Here is a 22,424-nt window from a genome sequence, read left to right as displayed (position 1 = left end):
GTGCTTAATAAATGTGCATGGAATTGAATTATTAACTTTTTTCCAAAGCCTGCTCCTTCTCACTTCACCATTTCCCTCAGTGGCACCATTAGGTACCTAGCTTTCCATGTTTCAGTCCTTTCTCTTTGACTCTTCCTTCAGACTCACTTTTTACCACTTTAAAAGTTTGGTCAGCTTTGCCTCTGTGACATTTCTCGCATCTCTCCCCTCCTGTACTCCTACAGTCACCACCTCAGTTCATACTCTTGTTATCACAACTCTGCACTATTACTGGACTACTACTGTTGTGATGCCTTTGCAATACTTCTTCTAGACTTTGTTCTCTCATTTCCAGTCCTTCACAATGCCGCCAAACTCATCTCCCTTATACATGGATCCAGTTAGGTCGTTGCTCTCTTCAAACATCTGCTATAGTTTCTTCTTGCCTACTGAATAATGTTGATAGTTATTTAACTGGCACTCAAGAGCATCCACAGACTGGCCCCATCCTCTTTATCTCATTCTTCTCTCCTCCATGTACTCTATGATCCAGCCAAGCTAGACTGCTCCATGTCCTCCATAACTAGTATTTCCCTGCCTCCTATGCTCCATCTATTTGTTTTAATTCCCTTCCCTCATTTATCTTACATGCTTTTCAACATGTAACAGCACGTGAATCAATAGCATATAAGCATGTTATTTGAATTATTTTTTAAGTTTTTATTTCACTTTTTAAAAGTTTTTTTTTTGACACCACAATCACTTCCTAATAAAGGATTCCCCAGTAAGTATCTTCCTTTGCTTAAAGAAAAAAAAATTTAAGCAAAATTGTCTGATATAGGAACAGTGACCACAGGAGAATATGTCTGTCTGTCTGTCTGAACATTTTTGTCTTTTTTCTAAATGGTTCACAGTGTTTCCTATGCAGTTTGTGATAAACTATTTCTAAAGTATTTACAGTACAGTGATAAAGCATAATATTAACTTTAATAGAGAAATGAATCACCATAGACAAAAGTCTATCTATGATGGACACCTATGGTAAATTTTGGGGAGAACCCGGATAAATGCCGTGGTTGCACAGAATGGAAAGGCATAGAAAGAGAGAACTCCTGAATTGATTAGATGACAGATCCATTTGAGTATTTGAGTGTATTATTGGGTAATTAGGTAAAAGAGAATTTTGACAGTTCTCAGTACCATCAATGAATATCATATGATGCTTCTTTCTAGATAAAATTTGATGCTGGAGTCCTTCTCCTTAGTACACACCGCCTCATCTGGAGAGATCAGAAAAATCATGTAAGTTTACATATTTGCATTTGTTTTTATGTGACTTACCTACCTGAAACCTTTTTTGCCCCAGTGGAAGGGGCAAGGAACCTGTGGCCCTGAGGCCACATGTGGCCTTCTAGGTCCTTAAGTGCAGTCCTTTGCCACATGTGGCCTTGAGGCCACAGGTTCCCCACCCCCAAAAGTATATAAAGATATATTAATATTTATTTGTCTTTAGTTGGGATCACATCTCATATGACATTCCTGACGGAATTGGATCAGAGAGAGGCTGATACAGAATTTTGTTGTCTGCTCGTACTTGCTTTCATTCACTTCCAGAAGAGTCTGAATTAGTTGGATGTTTTGTAGAAACTAGGAAGAATCATGGAAGCTCTCCAGTTCTCCACACTGGTCATAACCCTCTATTGGAGCGGCATTGCCTCTTGATACATGGGGCACAGCATTACCATAATTGTGAGAGGAAAATGGTTTTCTCCCTAGAAGTAAGGGCACAAAACAAGAATGCCAGCTCTTCTCATCCCCATAGGTAATGAGAGTGAGGTGGATAAAAGCGGGCCTTTCTTGTAATAACCTCGAGAGACTAAAGATTGCATTCCTTCCCCCTACTGTAGGGGACCTGTTGGTCTTGAGATCAGAATATCCCTTGTGTTTGAGATGTAGTTCTGGGCTTGGTTCAGAGGAGGTGCTGAATCAATGCCTGTTGATTGATTGATTGATTAGCGCTAGCTGGATGACAGAGACAAACCGCTTACCTTCTCTGGCCCTCTGTTTATTCATTTGTAAAATGGGAGTAGTAGGATGATTGTAAGGAAAGTGCTTTGGAATCCTTGAAGTACTGTGTAGATCCGAGTTAACTGAGCAAGATAAGAAGTTTTCCCATTTTTAAAGACTTTTGCACAGGGTGGTTCTGAGTTTTATGTAATGCCTTAATCTGAGGAGCTCCAAACACTTCGTGGACATTAGGCACAGTCCTAGTGAGATAAGCTATTTCTTGGGAGTATTCCCAAGATGGGACCTTTTAAAGCCATCTGCTACTATATAATGCTCTGGAATAGAAGCAAGTGACCAAGCACAATTTACAGTTATGGACTTTAAAAATTCTTAAATTTTTCAAACTGTCTTTGTATTCTTTTGGCAGAGGTTGGTTTACCAATATCAACTAACCTCAAAGTATTCTATGAAGAACTTTAAGCCAGGCCACTTGAAGGTCTTTTAAAAAAATCCATTATGGTTACCCTGAAGAAGGTGGAGTGTGAACAAGTGGGACAAGTTAAAAGAGGCAGGTTTTGGTTCTCTGAGAAGAAAAAAATTCTTAATGATTAGAGTTGTTCTAAAGGTTATAAGCCTGCCTTAGAAAGTAGGGAATTCTCTATTAGTCATTCAGTCAGCAGATTTTATTGTATTCCAGGCAATGATTATACTAGGCACTGGGGAGACAAATCCAAAGAACGAAACCTAGTCACAAGAAACTTGCAGTCTACCGGGCAGACAACAGTGCCATAAATAAGTATAAAAATAAACAGAGAGAAGTACAAAGTAGTCAGTCCAAAGTAGTTTGAGAGGGAGGGTACTAGTAGTTGGGATGATCAGAAAAGGCTTCTTGTAGAACACAGTGTTTGAGCTGCCCCGTGAAGGAAAAGCAGGATTCTGTGAGGCTGTGGTGAGGAGGGAGCACCTTCCAGGCACAGGGAATGACCAGTGAAGACCAGAGAAGGGGGATGGAGTGTCCTGTATGAGGGACAGGGACAGAAAGAAGGGTCACTTGGTCTGAATTGCAGAATTTAAGGGAGGCTAGAAAGGTAGAAGCCAAGTTATGTAGGGCTTTCAGAACTCAACAGAGGAGTTTCTGTTTTTTTCTAGAGGCAGTAGGAAGCCAGTGGAGCAGAAGGAGCAGAGGGGTCACGTGGTCACATCTTTGTCAGCAGTGTGTAGGTAGGATAGACTAGAGGGAAGAGGGACTTGAGGCAGGGAGGCTAGTTAGGACTAGCTGTTGCCGTCATCTCAGTGAAAGGGGATGAGGGCCTGAGCTAATGTGGCTATGCGGGTTAGATGTGAGAAACGTTGCGAAGGTAGATTTGGCAGGATTTGGCAATTGATAGATAAGTGAGGTAGAGGAGAATGAAGAGTTGAGGTTAATGCCCTAGATATAAATCTGGGATACCGGAAGGATGATGGTACCTCAGACGGACTTGGAGGAGAGACAGTTTAGGAGGAAATATTAAGAGTTTAATTTTGGATTTGTTGAATGTAAAATACCTTTGGTGCATGAGTCTGAAATGCCTAGTAGGCAGTTAAAGGTGTGGGCCTGAAGCTAGGAAGAGACCAGGACTAGATAAATAGATCTGGGATCATCTGCATAGAGAGGATAGTTAAATCTGTGGGATCCAGTGAGGTTACTAAGGAAAAAGATAAGAAGGCTTAGGAAAGAACCTTGGGAAACCCCCACAGTTAGGGGATATAATGAGCTAGCAAAGGAGACTGAGAAAGATTGGCCACATAGTTAGGAGGAGAACCAGGAAACAACCACAAAAACCTAGAAAGGAGAGAGTATTTAGAATGAGAGGGTGGCAGCAGTGTCAAATGCAGCAGACAGGTGAAGAAGGAGTAGGACTGAGGAAAAACCCCATCAATTTGGTAGCTAAGAGAGCATTGGCAATTTCAGAGAGCGAGGATGAGGCCAGAGGTCAACTGCAAAAGCTTGAGGAGCGAGAAAGTGCAGGCAGAGAATGCAGACATATTTTTCATGGAGTTTGGCTAAGGAAGAGAGGAGATACAGTGGTAGGATGGTAGGGGGTAGTGAAAGATTTTTAAGGATGGAGAAGGCTTGAGCATATTTGGAGGCAGTATGGAAGAGCTAGCTGATAGGGAAAGTTTGGAGATTGAAGAACGGGGATGGTTAAAGATGTAGTCTGTTGGAAAAGATGGAGAGGATCAGATGAAGTAAGCACATAGAGGATTTGGCGTTGGCAAAGAGAAGGGTCATCACTTGGTCAAAAATTGGGGAGTGAGAGATGACATTAAGGGGTTTTGAGATAAATAGAAAAATGAACTTACCTTGGATGGTCTCTATTTTCACAGTCTTCAGGGGGACTTTAGGAATAGCTTCTCTGGTTAAGGAGATAATAAATCTGTTAGGAAAAAATAAAAGGATTATCTTGCTGCACTGAGACCCCTTTAATTATGGGTTCTTCAAGCAGAGGTTAGATGATGACTCTTTGAGGATGTTCTCAGGTGTAGATTAGATGACCTTTGCAGTTCCTTACAACTCTAAGATTTCCTGATGTTTTTTGCATTCCCTAAGTCATTTGATTCTTCTTATTCAAAGGTGCATTATTCAGATTGTGGATTACTCATTCTCTCTTGTTTTCTTCTGTTGTCTGTATTTTCTCACTTGGGGGGAAGGCAAAAGAGAAGAGGTTAAATTGTTAAATTTACTTTGGTAATTTAAAAATTTTACTTATTTTTATTGCTACTCAAGGCATGGTAGGAGTTGGTGGGTTTTTTTTTGTTTTTTTTTTTTTAGTATCTCAGGGATATTTAATGACCAGAGAGGCTTTCTGTCCATTGGGTTTCTCATCCTTGCCCCTTTACTGGTCTACCTTCTATTCTGGCTTTGCATGTCCTTGATAATTCAAAACCTACTCATGCCCACCATGGGTCTTTGACTCTTTGGTTTGGTATTCAAGTTTACAGCCAGGTAGCATCAAAGCATTCTTATTGAAAAGATGGACTTAAGCAGTAGTGAGGAGTTTGCTGGTTAAGAACTCAAAAATGTTTAGCATGGTCGTTAGCATTAACAATCAAGAACTGGTTTTATTCATCTTCAATTTCTCCTTGTTCCGAACTTCTTTAACTTTTGTTGACTTCCCCTCTACCTTGCTGGTTAATCCTTGTTTTGTTACCTAGTTGCTTTATGGTCCTTCTTGGATTAGTGGAACTAATCTAGAACCCACATCCCTTCACTCCATCTTTACTATCCTCAGATTTTCTTGGTTCTTTTCTATTGTCTTTATGTTCTATATCTATACCATTTTTTCTCTGTTGAGGACTTAAGTTTTTGTGAGTCATTTTTTGTATAAATCAGATAAAATTGTTCTTGAGTCTGAAGGAACTAGCCCAAGGAACTGCTTTGGTAATTTCCCCTGCCATCCCCTAAAGGAACGTGGCAGGTTTCTGCTTTGTCTGGGTTGGTCTCTCCCTCCCCCCACGGAGTCCTTTTCAGAATAGAATGGCACATGCTGCCTAGAATACAGTGGCCCAAAGTAGCCGCTGTATAAATGCTTATTGGACACTGAGTACTGAATGCTATAAAGCAAAGCACCCAGATAAATCTCACACTCTTTTATTTTGTATTGATTATACTATAGGAATGTTGCATTGCTATTCCTCTTTCCCAAATTGTATTCATTGAAGAGCAAGCAGCTGGTATTGGAAAAAGGTAAGATTTTATATGATCCTATTTGTTGAATATGTTTTTATTAAGTTTCTCTCCTTGATAGTTGATTTCATGTTATGGCATCATGAATTGCAGCTAGTTGACCCAGTGGCTAGACTACTAGACTTGGAACAGGAAGACTGGAGTACAAATCCAGCTTCATATGCCTCTATCTGCCTCAGTTTCCTCATCTGTAAAATGTAGATTATAATAGCAATACATGTAAAGTGCTTTGCTGACCTTAAAGCACTATATAAATGCTAGTCATTATCATTATTATTATTTTTTATTATCATAGCATTTTAGTTCTACATAAATTAGCTACCTGACATTGGTCAGGGGGTCCTGAATATGCTATCTTTCTATGCCTGCCTTCTTGACATGAAATAATGTCTCAAAATACCTTAAGTTTATATATAAGCTGTAAAAGTACATAAGGAAAAATGATATACCTAAATGTCTTCTCCTTGGAGCTGATTATAATTATTACTTCCCATTTTTTGTTCCTTAGGCTACTATAAGGGAAGGGAAGGGAAGGGAGGGAAAGGGAAGGGAAGAGAAATAATTGGTTCAAATAACTTCAAATGACCAAATATACCCAATATCAGTAGGTTTAGATTCTGTTTTTTGCAAGTATGAGCTTGAGGGACATCCTGACTTCCCAGTTCTTTAGTCTGCTCATTTCCCATGACCTATTTAATCTCCATTCCACCTCAGCTAAATAAAGAGCTGGTCATACCCTTGATCCTGCCATCACCCACAAGTATTCATTACACTTACATGTTCATGAACTTTGAAATTTCTTTATCGGATCATAATCTTTTATCATTCTATCTTTCTGTCTGCTTTACAACCCTTAACTCTGTCCTTTGTCGTCATTGTGACCTCTGTTCCCTTCATTCCTATTTACATCCTGCTGAATGAAGTTGGAGAAAATCATGCAGCTGTGCTGACTGGATCCACTACCGATTTATGTTATATATTCTGGGCCCTCACTGCAGAAAGCATCCTTTTATATCTCCCTAATGGAATAACTATCTCCTTCACCACAGTGGCTTTTCCAGACCTGTTCATCCCTCCTTAAACCTCCTGTAGCTTCCCCTCCTCCTCCCCTCTCAGCTGAAGATGGCCTCACACTTCCTGAAGAAATTGCTTTGAATGCTCTTTCTTCTCCTTTGCTCCTCCTCTCAGATGTCTTCCCCACTCTCTTGCTCTTCTCCAATTTCTCACTTGAAAAGATGCCAAGGCAAACCCTTTTTTGTGCGCCAGTGTAGCATCCCATCCTTTCTTCTTCAGCACATTATTATGTCCACCCTCCCTTTCATCTTCAGTCTCTATCTACTGGTTACCTATGTACTGCCTACACACATGCCCGTATCTCCCCTGTCATTAAAAACTCACTCACTATAGTCATCCCCACTAGCCATCATCCTGTGTCTTTCTTCCCTTCCATGCTTAAATTCCTTATGAAAGCCATGTCAGCCCTTTCACTTCCTGTCTGTATTCTGGCTTCTGACCTCAGCACTCATTTGAAACTTCTCCCCATATACCTATGATCTCTTCATTGCCACATCTAAAATGGCCTTTTTGCAGTCTTTTTCCTCCTGGACCTGTGCAGCATTTGACACCCTCTTCTCCTCTCTACGTTCTCAGAACACTGCTTTCCCTTGGTTCTCCTGCTGCCTGTCTGAGTGCTCTTCAGTGTCATTGTATCTTTATCCAGGTTTACCCCCTTGACCACTAACTGTGGGGATCTCCCAGGCTCTGTCCTGGGTCCTTTTCTCTTCTCCTTCCCTTCTGTTTCACCTGATGGTCTCATCATCTTCTGTGGATTCAGTTATCTCTTTGCAGATGATTATCAGATCTACTTACCTAACCCCAACTCTCCTGACCTCTAATCTTAATCACCAACTGCCTATTAGACACCTTGAACTGCATATCCCATAGACATTTCAAATGCAGCATGTCCACAACAGAACTTGTTATCTTTTCCCCCAAATCCTCTCCACTTCTGAATTTCCCTATTACTCTCTAGTACACTATCAGACTCCCACTTATCCAGTTTCACAGCCTTAGTGTCATCTTTGACCCCTCACTTACCCCTCCCCCCATATCTAGCCTGGGCCAAGGCATGTCTCTACCATCACATCATCTTTTGTCTTAGTCTCCCTCTCTCTCCTCTCACAGCCTCCCCCTGTGTGCGGACCCTCACATATCACACCTAGACTGTTGCCAAAGCTTCCTTGTTCATCTCCCTGCCCTTGCTGTCTCCTTACTCTAAATCACCATCCACTCAGTTGCCTAAGTGATCTTTCTAAAACCAGATCTGACCTTTTAACCCTCTTCCCAAGCCTGACTCACAGAGCTTAAGTGGTTCCCTACTACCTCCAGGATCCATTATGAAATCTTCTGTTTGGCATTTAAAGCCCTTCGTAACCTGCCCCTAGATCTCTGAGATTCAGAGCATTAGATAATAAGGGCTCTCACTGGTGTCTTAGAACAGAATATTTGGGACCTCAGAGCCCCTGGGCCCTGGGATTTCTTGGTTTGAGTCCTGCAGCACTGCTTTGTTCACTGTCTGTTACATTGCACTCCCTGTGTGTCCATGGTCTCTTCTCAGGGCTTTCTCAAAGGAATCACGTACTCTTGTTGCCTCTGAACATGGAGCCATGCAGGCTCAGGCTAGATATGTCTCTGTCCATCTTTGGTCATGCTGGGAGACTTCTCTGTCCTGACATTGGCTTTGTTCACAGCCCTCTTTCCTATTACCTTTCTGTGTGGTTCTGAGGTAGAAGAAATCACCTACTGTAGTTTAGTTTCTCTATGGATTTCTCGATCACTGTTCTGTCTGGTGTGACAGTAGGAGTAGGTATACCCCTATAGGGTAGGATAGTCCCCTCCTGTGTCGGCATCCATCTTGTCTAGAAGCCTTGTGTCAATCTATTAGAAGGATTATGTTGTAGAATAGTTATATACATTGCACCTTCAGCTTTTTTATTATTCCTGCTTGTCACGTCTCTCCTCATTTAATGAAATGATAAAAAAGGGTATGTTGTATCCTGATGTCAAATTGCTTGCCTTCTTAATGAGGAGGAGAAAGGAGACAGGGAGAGAATTTGGGACTCAAAATTTTAAAAATTTGAAAAAGAATGTTAAAATTGTTTTTGCATGTAAATTGGGAAAAATATTAAATTAATAAAAAAATAATGAGGATATATGTTGCATGTGAAGAGCCCTTGAAGTTAAAGAATTATCTTTCTGCCATGTTGCAGAGAAATCCAAACCTTGTAACATACGCATCCTCTTTGCTGTCAGATTATTGTCTGGTTTTCAGATATTTCCAATGAAGGGCAAAACAATCAGTCATTCCCCTATGTTCACTGTAGAACTGTTCTCTTTAGGCCAGCTCTTATGGTTCTTTTCAGGTATACCATTCACGTTGTCTAGTTTTCTCTCCCCTGCTCCTCCTCGTGGCCTTTGGCACGTCCCACAGCTACAGCAAGAGAGAGTTTGCGCAGTCGCTTTTTACAGACTGCCAATGCTTTGGTCCAGTCAGAGCCAATCTAGCTCTGATTCCTATGCCTGTGGCTTTGGTGCCTTCCTAGACGAATGGTTTCAGACTGTGATTACAATTATTCTTGCCCAGTTTTTTCTTTCTGGTTTTCCTCCCAGAACTCAGCAGGTAGCTATTATTTAAGAATCATTACAAGTCTGGTCCAAACTAATAATCATAACATTAACACATGGGGCTTTGCAGCCCGCTTTGCATGTGTTACCTCATTTTATCATCATGATAACTATGTGAGTGGTTGGTACAGGTTGTATATTTCCATCTTATAGATGAGAAAATCAAGGATTGTAGAGATTAAATAAATTGCCCACAATCATATAGAGTGCCAGAATATTTTGCATAGTCTTCATTGACACTCAGTATGATGTTTACTCAGTAAATTCAGTTGTCTGGTGTTATTCAGACTTTATGGGTAATTGTATAGACAGAATCTGATCCAAGTATCGTAGCCAATAGAGAAGCAGTTGCACAATTGGGCCACTTTTAGTCAGCTACTCTTTTAAGAAAGGATTATAATTCAGTACATCAAAAGATCTCTGATTTTTTCATTAGATATTCCTTCCACCAATGGAGGTCACAGCTCCTCCGTGCCTTAGGTAACAAATTCGTGGATTGCCCTGGCTCAAAAAATTCTTCACCCTTTTGGTGATATGATTCTCAGTGCTTTATTAGATTGGGAGCTAGCATAAATAAAGTCTTTTTAAAGGCTTACACTTGACATTTTCCCAGCTTGCCCATAGGAAGGACCTGTTGGAGCTTGTTCTATCTTGGCCTAATCTTTGAGGAGCCAAGGTTCCCTCCCTGTCTCAGTGGAGCATTAGAATAGGACTTTATTGAAGGATAAAGGAATTATGAGGACTGTAAACTAGATGCGTGGATCACTTTCCTGGTCATTATGAGCCATTTTTTGGTGGCCTGTTTTAATAACCAAGAACAATAATGTTTCCAGAGTTGTTTTTGTTATAAGGTATCTTTCTACATCATGTTGTTGATGGAGTAGGGTTTTCCCATAAGTGACAGTGTGAAATATTGGTTTTGGATGTATTTTAATAAAATGTCAGCTGTCTGGTTTTATACAGATAAGTTAATGTCCTATTAATGAAACCAGTGTGTTTCCATTTAGCTAAGGTAGTGTGCTTTGGCAGAAGTTAAAGGTAATTTTGTAACCTCTAGGGATGATTTTACAAATGGAAAGCCCTGAATAAGCACCACCTAAAGTATAGTTACCTCACTTTGACTTTATTTTCTAAAAAATGTCATATTTAATCTATAAATTGTAGCCAGTTCCTTGGAATCTTTTGATTTTTATGCTATAAATTTTAGTTTGAATGACATTTGTATCTGCTCATTAACACTAAACTTATAGATGAAGACACCTTTTCTCCTGGGGTTTTCTTGTATTGAACTTTTGTAAGAGGTTATCTGAAATGCATTCAGTGTTAGTCAAAAGAGAATTGGAGGTGTTATTAAAAGCAATGGCGTATTTAATGGGTGTTCTTTCTTTAGTGCCAAAATAGTGATTCATCTTCACCCAGCTTCTTCCAACAAAGAGCCTGGCCCTTTCCAAAGCAGCAAGAGCTCCTACATCAAACTTTCTTTCAAAGAACATGGCCAGATTGAGGTAAGTTCATGTGGATGTCAGTTTGATTAGAAGTACGCATGTCGTTGTCTTTGATATAAGTGTCTGTTACGTATTAGAATTTAATATTGTACAATGTGCCATTCCCCCTTCATGATTGTTTTAAAGACTTTTTATATTGTTTTTTACGTTATTAACAAGAATTATACATTTCAATATATTGTAATGTGCAAAGAACTGATTGTGACAAAGACCAGATAATAATAGCCAATGCTTATATGTCATTTTAAGGTTTAGAACAGCGTTTCTTGAGTATTTTTTGCTTGTGGCACAACATTATTCTTTTCTGTGCAGAATTGCAGCACCAACATGAGTCTCTCTTGACTTCAGTCCTCTCTCCATTCATCTATCAAAGTGGTACTCCTAAAGCAAGGGTCAGGAAGAGTCAGACACAACTGAAAAATGACTGAACAGCATACACGTTCTCCCCCTGCTCCAAAAAACATAGTCTTTGATTCAGTAATGTTGGTCTCCTTGCTCTTTCTTGAATAAGACACTCCTATGTCCTGATTCAAGACATTTTTACTGGCTCTCCCCCATTCCGGGAACCCTCTTCTCATCTCTGCCTCCTGGCTTCCCTGGATTCCTTCAAGTCCTAGCTAAAATCCTGCCTTCTACAGGAAGCCTCTCCTGCTCCTTCTTAATGAAGGTGCCTTCCCTCAGTTAATCCCGATTTATTATATGTGTAGTTCGTTAGTAGTTCTTTGCATGTTGTTTTCCCCCATTAGATTGTGTGCACCTTGAGAACAGGAAATGTCTTTTGCCTTTCTTTGTGTCTCTGCTGCTCAGCACAGTTTCTAGCACCTAGTAGGTACTTAATAAATGCTTATTGATAGCTCACTCTAAGGGAATTGAGAGACTTGGGCATGTGACTGCAAGTGTCAGTTCTCTACAATGTGTGGCTCACCCAGCATACCCAGCGTAGCAGCTATACATGGTAGAGACGAGTTTGAACCTCACTTTTTCCTCCTGCCAATTCCAGCCTCCTTGGTCTGTTACACTCTAGCTGAGCGCAGGATAAATTACAGGCCAGAACTAGATATAAGTGCATGTCCTTTTTTGCCACCACATATCTGACAGAATAGATTTAATCAGGTTAAGGCTATGGTGAAAGTGGGGGGCATGAAGCAGTGATGGTCAAAAAGGGTAGCTGGAGGTTGGTAATTTCTTTCAGTTGTGCCTTTGGTTTACTGTTAAAGAGTGTTAAAAGTTGTCATTGGCACAAGAAGTAGTTGAGTTGAAGAGGCATCAGGGAAGGACAGAGAGTGGAAAACCTTTATAATGCCTTGGTGAAAGGAGATAAAGGAGATAAGACGCACACAATCATGTGTGTGTGGCTAGATAGGTCCACATACATATACACACATGTTGTCTACATGCACGCTTGCCTAGAGCTCATTGGCAGACTGGTGAGAGCACAGTTCACAGCTTCTGGAGAAGCAATTATCCTTCAAGGACTTTACCAAAACACACTTCTGCAAAGGCTTTCTTGATTAACCCCCACCAGACATCCTGATTTCTTGACTTTTTGTGCCCTTGGTATTTAGTAAAACGTGATGTATAATTGTTGGTATATTGCTTTAGGAGCATCAGCAGGTCATTTTACATTTGTTTTATTTCTCTGGCTTTCTTTTTCATGCCCTTTTTTTTGTTATCTCTTTAGAGCACCCAGTGCATAGTAGATACTAAGTAAATATTGAGTGACTAAAGTCATTAGTGTAGCTAAAAGTCACCATCTCCTTTTTGCAAAAATAGGAATCTTTGGTTCCTGATTCCTGCCCTCATATTTTAACTAGATGCATTATTTTTAATTCCTTTTATGAAAAATGGCTATACATTATTTCTGACATTACATTCACTTTAATACAAACTACACAATAGGCAAATGAAATGTTGTTTGTAAGCTATCTCTGTAATTTAGGACATTTTTGTTGAGAGTGGGTTACCTAGTATAAGCACCTAGTTCCTCTTTCAGCTGGTGCCCTCAGAAAAGAATTGTTTATGGAGAGCACCATGCAGAGTGACTGAAGTGATGTCTAGCTGTTGTAACAGAGTGAAGAGATTTTAAGTAATGACATAGAAAGGTTCTACAGATTGACGATCTCAGCTTTACTTATTTACACAGTTTTATAGGCGTTTATCAGAAGAAATGACTCACAGAAGATGGGAGAATATGCCAGTGTCCCAACTCATGCAAAGGAGGAGTGGACAAGAGGTATTTTTTTAAACTCTAATTTCATACTTTTCTATATAATCACAGAAGGAATAATACATATTATAAACAGAACTTTCAGGAGCAAAGACATTTTGATTACCAGTTAACTCTGACATAGCATAATTTCTTTTCTTCCAAATGATTCATGATAAAATATATTGCCTAATGGAAATAGACAACTTTATTTTATTTTAAAAAATAGATTTGTATTGATGCCTATGAAGAGATTACTTCAGAAAGAATCCTATATTGAAGGGAACTTGACAAGTTCCAAATTGATCACTGTGATTACATAGATATGTTGATACTTGAAAACTGCTTCTGTAATTACCACAATGGCAAAAGACAACTGACAATTTGAGGCCTAGTGGAGACTTCATTAAAAACTTGTATATACTATACTGTCAGTTCAGATAATGATGATAGTAATTACTGACATTTATATGGTGTTTTGGCTTTAGTGTTTGCAAAGCACTTTACATCTGTTACCTCTTTTGATCCTGATAACAGTCTTGTGAGGTACATATTGCAGGTATTTTTTGGATGGGAAAACTGACTCAGAAAGATTAGGTGACTTGTTCATGGTACCACAGTTAGTCAGTTTTGGAGGTGGATTTTGAAATCTTCCTGACTTTCACCCTAGCATTCTTCTGATACCACACTCAACAAAGAGTTACAAGTAACAGAAACATGGGGGGAAAGTTGGAAGTTTTGGTGATGTACCTAAAAATATAGCGGTAAATATATGCTTTTGTTTATATTTTTTTTTCTCTAAGGATTTAGAGTGTACTGTTATTCAGCCATCTGATAAGGGGATGTTTTGAAAGGAAGTTGGATGAAAGAGTGCACTCTGTTGACAGCCTCATTCATGGTTTTACTTTGGTTCTTTGTAGACCCTTTTCCTCTACTGGAAACATAGCGTGGTGGGTGAAAGAGGTCTGAAATTTCCTTCCTGAATCCTATGTGTTTTTGTTTTTCAGCCAGAAAGAATAAGGGCCGTAGGAATTGTAGGAATTGAAAGGAAGCTGGAAGAAAAGAGAAAAGAAACTGACAAAAACATTTCTGAGGTAATTATTGCTCTGCTTCCAGGTCACTTTTTCCTTTGAGCCTATATGCATTCACTGTTGTTTTTAGATACAACTGTATTTCATTTTATCCTATCAACTGCCATGTGTGTAGGTGCATAAAGTCACTTCTGCTTTTAATACATCTTCTTAGGTAGGTGTGATTTAATCCCACACTTTTTTCAAAAAGAAGTGAAGGGAAGACAGATCTACTCCTTCTGAAAGTTTAGCTTAACTGGTTAGAGCTGTGCTTTTGAGTAGAAGTTTCCAAGCATTAATTCTTCTTTCAGGTTAGTTGACCTAGCTTAGAGGAAAAATTCTAGTACTAGGCCTGGCAGCACATTTCACAAGTTTGGGTTGTTGGTAATGGGGGACCAAACAAGATGTCTGAATAGAGGGTCATCATACAGAAGAAACTATAGAAACAAAAATTTAAATAGAATCTTATCTAATAAAACTAAACATGCATTAAGTTATATGCTTAGTTGATATAGCTAAGATTATTTGTAGTTTTCCATGCTTAATATAGATAAATAATCTTTGATTCCAATGTGATACATTTAAAAGAAGTTTCTAATAATTTCTGAACAAATTAATTCCATTTTCAGCTGGTACTTCTGAAAGTCACCAAAAGTACACATCATTAAAATGTCAAAGTCTAAAATAATGAAACAATTTACAAAAAATTGTTTAGCATATGCCCATAATTCTAAAGTTAGATGGTAGTTACTGGTTATTTAACATAGGGAAAAATCTCAATGTTCAATTTGTGGTTAAGTCTAAGGAAATAGGTTAATGCTTTTTGTACTTCATTTTGTACCTACTCTGCCTTGTAAATCTCAAACTTTTACAAATCAGAGATTCCATTGTGACTGACTTCCTGGGACAAACCAAATTATCTTCTTTTTTGGTAACTTTAGTTGTGTTGAATTTTAGGAATAAGTGAACCATTTGCTCAGATTTGGAAATCTAATATTTTTTGTTATACTGAGATTTGATCTGTGTACTTCATTATGCTAGGTTTACTTTTGTGTCTTAATATTATCTCATAGTTTTCAAATAAATACCAAAATAGAAAAGGTATTATAATGAGGATTTTATTGGCATCTGGGCTTACAGGGTAGTAATCAGTCTGATACTATCATCCTCAAACAAATTTTATACCTTTGACTCTTGAGGCTTACCATTAATCATTACCTTTGTGCACCACATAGTGGTTTTTCCACAACACATCTACTCCTCCTTCTATGTGATTATTTCCCTAATGTTCCATAAATCCTCTATAGGGAATCTACCAAAACTCCTAGAATTCTTCTTATCCTCTTGTTGTCTTGGGGTACTTATATACTGCTGGGCTCACCTCTTCATTATTTTTTATTTCAGAATATGGCATGCCCACCTCAGTTATTAATATGCTCCATAACAATAGTAGTCGTAACAGCATTTTTATAGTGCTTTAAGGTTTGCAAAGCACTTTACATATGTTAATTTAATTTGATCACTACATTACTCTCATGGGGTAGCTGCTGTGATTTTCTACAATTTACATTTCACATGAGTAGACGGAGACAGTGCAATTAAATGCATTTTCCTAGAGACACATAGCTAATGAATGTCTGAGGCTAGATTTGGACTTAGGTCTCCGTGACTCGAAGTCCAGGGCTCTAGCCACTGTGCTGCCTAGCTCCATAGTTTTTTATATCACACATGAATGAAAGTGACAATGCATCCTATGTCTTACTTCCTTTTAAAGGAATCTTCTGGCTTAAAAATTGCAGTGCAGCAAGTCACTTAACCCCAATTGCCCTGCCTTCCCCCTCCAAAAAAATAAGCAAACAACAACAAAAAAAATTTCAGTCCAGTTGTACTTGATTTCTGTACTTGGCCTCTCTATGACCTCTTTGAAATTTTTCTTGGTGCTGTTGAAGGAAATTTCTAATAGTGAATAAAGGGTGGAAGATAGTGATTTTATTTTATTCATTCTGATTCCACTCATTAACTTTTTGTGTCTTAGATTGGGAAGTCAGTTTATTACAACATGTATTCATTGAGCAAGTCCTATGTTATGGAACTTGGCAGGGGAGGTGAAGGTCAATAAAACACAATTCCTGCCCTAGTAGGGAGATTTAGACATATATACAAATAAATATTATGCAAAGCAGAGGGTAAAAGTGAACTAGAAGTGCAAGGTACCATGAGATAGGAAGAAGGAATTTTAATTCAGGGAAGACCAAGGAAGGCTAACTGACGCTTGAATTGGGCCTTGAAAATGGGTAGGACTATAACTGGCAGAGATATGGGAGAAGGCATTCCAGGCATAGAGAAACTCTGTAGCTCTGATACAGAGATATTCAGATCTGGAAGTTGAAAGAAAGATTCTTTTTCATTAGCATATTCTTTATGTTGGCATCAATAGGGCCCTTGGCAGGCAAGTCATTTTCAAACAGATTTTCTTCAAGCCCACTAAGAGCAGCTAGATTTTATAATCAGATCATTGCTTGTAGCAACAGATTCACTAAGAAGTCCTTGTAAAATTCCCTATTTCCAAGGTTCTTTATAGTCTCTCTCATTAAAGATCTTTTTGAATAGATGAAGTATGAAGTTCCTGCTCTGTGCCAGACCTGTACTAGATGTTGGGGGTACAAGTACAATAAATGAGATACTCTGTTTGCAGAGAATTCTACTCATGAAGACCTTGGCTCCCCAGAAATGCTTACACATATGCTATCACTATATTAATCCATCTAGGACAGTGTCTTCTGAAAAAGAAAGTGTCCTGGGGAACATGATTCCTTGTCAGCATCCAGGTTTTAGAGATTGTATTGTAGCCCAATTTTGAAAGTAAAGCTAGAAAAGGCTTTATTTGAATGACTTAGTATCTTGGATCATTTTTATCTTCTGTTGGTGGTGGAATCTTTTGGATTCAATCATAAACTTAATAATTATGGTAATAATACTTTATTTGTATAAAATCTAGTTTTATGTATTTAATGTATAAAATACAGTTTATAGAGTGCTTTCAGGTGCGTGTTCCCTTTCGCTCCTCACAATAACCCTAGAATGAGGGTGGGGTAGGTATTGTGATTCTTCTATTTATAGTTGGAGAAATTGAGGATTTCTTCAGCTGAGGACATCAGGGATATAAAAGGATAAGTGACCTGGCCAGAGTCACATAGCTAATGTGATAAATCTGAGACTAGGCCTCAGAAAGACAAAACAAAAAATAAATTAAAATCAGGTTATAATGGAGAGTTAGCATGATTAAGTTGGTAAATTGCTTTGACTTGAATGTGGGGCAGAGTTCTCTCACTCATTTTAAAGGATAGTTGACTTTAAATATTAAAGAAATGAAGGCAGCAGAAACCAAGAAGCTTTCATTTATATTTTCATAATTTAATTAAATAAAATACAGTGACTTCAAATCTATTTTTAGTTCATAATGGCTAAGAGAAAGAACTAGATGCTGTGTCAGAACCTCAGGTCCAGTTCCAACTCTGCCACTTGCTGGCTCTGTGACCTCAGACAGGCCATTTCGTCTTTGGGGGCCTTATTTTCCTCAGCTCTGAAATGGGGGGATTGAACTATATTACCTCTAAGGGACCTTCCAACTCTGAATATTTATAATTTAGAAGTGATTTACATTTATATGTATGCCTTCCATGTGGATTTACTGCTATTTAGATGTCATAGATGGTATTTTTCCAAGTGAAGATATAACATATTAATAAAGTAATTTGATACATAAATATGTTACCTTGTTCATTTTCTCTTTCTTTGTTGCTGAGAAAAGAACGCTGTTAGTACTTTGCATTTCCAAAGTTTTTTTGTGTGAAATCTATTTGTGTGTGTGTGTGTTGGATGTTCAAAGAAAAGGCATGGCTTTTCGTTTGCCCCAGCTTTCGGTGTTAGAAATGACTTAATTTCAGAGCTGGTGCCCAGAGTTTCCCACAAAAGGTTTCCTGCATCTGCTGTTTGTTGCTGATAAGAATCCAGCATTTTAGCCTTTGTTTATCTGAGGAAATTCCTGTTAGGTGTGTGCATATTCCCCTTTGTTTCCAGAACTGCCCTTGGTGGTCAGAAGAATTTTATAGAACACACTATTCATTTAGCAAAATCCTTTTGTAGGTGGACAATATTCTGCATATACAGAAATGGCCATAAGCTTATTGCAATTTAATTTTTTTAAAATATACTCAGAACAGTTTTTTAAAAGACATGGTTAGTTAAGTGAGAAATAACATGTATGTGGGCTACACACAAATTCATTGAAAGATATCAGAAGGATTATCTGCTTTAGATCCAAATTGGATTAGATGACTCCAAAAGTTTCTTCTGATTTTTAAAAACTGGAATTCAGTGAAACTTATGTGCTCTTTTATACTTAGTGTATATTTTCAGTATTTTTTGATGCTTTGGTGAATCTGTGATCTCATTGTTCTGGAGACTTCCTCCATTAGCGCAAACTGCAACCCACCCATTCCTTCTCAATCTGGGTGACTCTTGTCCACATCTTCCCATAAAGTCTTCATGGGGGAATCCACCCAAAATGCTGGTCTTCCTCTGAATCACCTGACATTTCATGGCTTTTAAAGCCCTTCAAAATCTGGCCTCTTCCTCCCTTTCCAGGCTTCTTATACCCCACTCCCCTCTATGTACTCTGTGATCCCCTGACACTGGCCTCCTGGCTGAGCCTCACACATGATGCTCCCATCTTCCAACTCTGTGCCTTTTCACTGGACATTCCCCCAGGCCTCTCCACTCCCTCATTTCACTGGCTTACTTCAGGTCTTGGTTAAAGTTCTGCTTTCAACTAGAAGCTTTTCCCGCTCCCCTTTAATGCTATTATCTTCCTTCTGAGATCCCCTCCGGCTTATATGTTGTTCATATCTGTGTTATCTGTGTATATCTTATTTGTACATAGTTGTTTGCATGTTACTTCTCCCATTAATGACTGTGAGCCGCCAAGAACAGGGACTATTTTTTGCCTTTCTTTGTATTGCCAGCACTCCTGCTATAGGGCCTGGCACTTCGTAGTGCTAGTTGGTTGTTCATAAATGCTTGTGTGCTTGACTTTTCCTGACCAGAGATGTGGGTTGTCCACTTACCCTTTGTTCTTGCATATGAGCAGTCCAGCTCCTTTCTTTTCATACGTCTCTCTGGTAATATCCTTTAAGCTGTTTGTCCTTGGTTGTAGGTTGTAGCCTAGTCACACCTGCCATATGCCTCTTCATTTCCCTTTGTTTGGGTGACCCGCAGCTTTAGTATTTTGGAGACTATGGAACGAATGTAATGGGATACTAGTGTTCTGTAAGAAATGAGGAGCAGGTGGATTTCAGAAAAACCTGGAAAGAGTTAAATGAACTGTTGCTGAGGGCAGTGAGCAGAACCAGAAGAACATTGTACACAGCAGCAGCAGCAACATTGTGCGATGATTAACTGTGATGGACTTAGCTCTTCTCAGCAATACAGTGATCCAAGACAATTCCAAAAGGCTGGAGATGGAAAATGCTGTCCACATCCAGAGAAAGAGCTATGGAGTCTTCAATGCAGATCGAAGCAGACTATTTGTTTTTTGTTTTTTCTTTGTCATTTTTCCCTTTTGTTCTGATTCTTCTTTCACAACATGACTCAACTGGAAATATGTTTAACATGATTGTGCATGTATAACTTGTATCAGACTGCTTGCCATCTTGGGGAGGAGGGGGAGGGAGGGGAAAAATTTGGAACTCGAAATTCACAGAAGTGAATATTGAAAACTATTTTTTCCATGGAATTGGGAAAAAATACTATTATGGGAGAAAAAAAGCTCCCTCCCCCCCCCCAAAATAAAAATAAAAGTTATTTGGAGGGGTTTGGGGAAGAACTCAGGCGAGTCCCCGCCTTTACTCCGCCATCTTGGCTCCACCTTCACTTGCTTTCTTTAATCAACAAAAATGTCATCTTTAAACAGAGGCATCTAAAAGACCTTACAATCTTTTAATTTGAACTTTGCTCTGAAGGTTCTCCATAGCAATGGCAAACACTTTACCATATAGAAATCTCCCTCTTTTATGCCTCAGTTGCTATTAATAATTATAGGATCACTGAATAAAGAATTGTCTTCACAGAAATATGATTTTGAAAATTGAATGGGACGTACCCTGTTGGTAGAGAGCCTTTAAGAAAGATAGTGTTTTGGTCAACAAAATAAAATGCTTTTTTTTAGAGCCGACGGAGTGAATATGGGCACGTCTAGTATTGTCTACACCTTTTAGTCAGTGGTGTGTTTGCTCTAAAAGTGCAGTCGTGAAAGCCTCCTTGTTTCCTTCCACCTTCATCAGTGAGGCCTTTAATGCAAGTATGGATTATCTTCATTTTATAGGAGAAGAGGTGTGGTGCTTGGTGCTCAGCGATAGTTTCTTAATTGCCCTATTTTCAGTATCAGTAAGATGTATGATTTTTCCAAATGTTTTGGTACTCTTTCTTCCTTCAGATATCCTGAGAATCAGTCCTTCTTTGGCCTCCAGATCTGTCACCTCTAGTGAGGTAGTATGAGACGGTAGAAAGAGTGCTGGCTCTGGAGTCAGAGAACCTGGGTTCAGATACCACTTTTTACTGCTGTGAACTTGGCCAGGTCGCTTAATCTCCTTAGACATCGGTTTCCTCCTCTCTGAAAGGGCCTTAGAGGTCCTTTTTAGCCCTAGGCTCACAATCCTTTCATAACAACATTACAGATTTACTTGTATAGACTCAGTCTGATCCAGGCTCTCATGCCATCTTTGTTTTCTTTCGTGCCCTTCCTCCTCCTTCGTGCAGCACATCAGGGACTGTGATTTTAGAGTCCAGTTGTGGTGCCTTTACCATCATTGGTTGAGGAAAAGGTTTGTTAAGAAAATCCTTGGAAATTGTTTCAACTTCTTGACTGTTATTTTCCTTCTAAGGTCATCCTTAAATACTCTCAAGATCTGGCTTATTTGGTTCTCTTTTCAAAATTTCTGTAGACTTGGTTTTTCTCTCTAATGTGTTTTGCTGTTTTTATGAGGTAGCGCTCCTCATAATCTTCCGTCATCTTCCTCTATCAGATTCCACAGATGAGTTTATTTTCTAAATTGGTATTGCCCTTGGCTGCCTTATTTCTTTACTTGGCAAGAAGATCAAGTATTTGCTACCGGAGGAGTTTTCAAGGCTTTTTTTAGTCTCCTCCGTATGGTGATTGATTTATATGGGTTAAACTTCCTTAGGAATGGTCATATCTATGAAATATCTGCTTTCTATCTATTTTTTTTTTGGCTTCAAGAACCTGTTTAAATAGGTTAGGTTGGAGTTGCCCCAATTGTGTGTTATATCTTTTAGTTTTTTTCTAATTTAGCATTGATACTAATTTTTGCTGTAACATGTCCATGGGCTGAGTGTATAGTCAGCTGACTCAAATGATTACCACCTCAATGACTAGTCATTTCCTGTTAGAATTATTTTTTGAAATATTGTTTGGTGTTTACCATGCCCAGCACCTTCCAAATTTCTTAAAGTATCTAGGTGGTATAGTGGATAAAATGCTGGGCCCGGAATCACAGAGATCTAAATTCAAATCCAGCCTCAGATACTTATTAGCTGTGTGAACCCCAGGCAAATCACTTAACCTGTGTTTGCCTCAGTTTCCTCAACTGTAAAATAGGGATAATAATGTCCCTACTTCCCAGAGTTGTTGTGAAGATTGAATGAGATAATATTTGTAAAGCACTTAGCGCAGAACCTGGCACATAGTTGGCATTTAATATATGTCTGTTCCCTTCTTTCCTCTTTCCTTAAAGCATTCATGATTTGTTGGCACATGAGGCTTGAGAATGTCTACTAGTCTTTGTTTCTTACTTCTGAACCATGTTTTCAATGTATTTTTTGCTGCCCTATATGCTTACTTTGAGTTAAAATCACCAAGTGTGAAAATGTATGTTGATTTATTTTAGAGGGTCTTATCCAATTCTTTTTAGAATGTTTCTCTTCATCCCCTGCAAAAGATACTAGCACATAAGCTGCAGTTGTCTTCCTGGTGATCTTTTTGCAAAGGTTTATCACACCCACTGCATTCAGAGATAATTGTCTCATGAAATTTTGTTTCTTTTTGCCATTGGATGCACAATGAAACCAGCCACCATATTTTCATCTCTGATGAGAACCTGCAAAATATCATCCTGTTTAGCTGCACTTTCCTTTTGTCTTCTGGTTTTAATTAAGAATCTCAAGATTGA

The 22,424-nt window shown here is 38.8% G+C and overlaps 1 protein-coding gene across 1 annotated transcript in view; it reads left to right on the top strand.

Moving 5' to 3' along the window:
• VPS36 (vacuolar protein sorting 36 homolog) overlaps window positions 1-22,424 on the top strand; it is a 44,490-nt gene that overhangs the window by 6,723 nt on the left and 15,343 nt on the right. Inside the window, exons 2-6 of the mRNA XM_036745584.1 lie at window positions 1,213-1,281; window positions 5,643-5,713; window positions 10,788-10,902; window positions 13,046-13,135; window positions 14,116-14,202. Of these exons, the coding sequence (XP_036601479.1) occupies window positions 1,213-1,281; window positions 5,643-5,713; window positions 10,788-10,902; window positions 13,046-13,135; window positions 14,116-14,202 (432 nt within the window). The remainder of the gene's footprint in view (window positions 1-1,212; window positions 1,282-5,642; window positions 5,714-10,787; window positions 10,903-13,045; window positions 13,136-14,115; window positions 14,203-22,424) is intronic.

Source organism: Trichosurus vulpecula, chromosome 2 (genome assembly GCF_011100635.1).
Source record: "Trichosurus vulpecula isolate mTriVul1 chromosome 2, mTriVul1.pri, whole genome shotgun sequence".
Lineage (NCBI taxonomy): Eukaryota > Metazoa > Chordata > Mammalia > Diprotodontia > Phalangeridae > Trichosurus > Trichosurus vulpecula.
The sequence above is the reverse complement of the archived record's forward strand: the minus strand, read 5'-3'. Positions and strand labels throughout refer to the sequence as shown.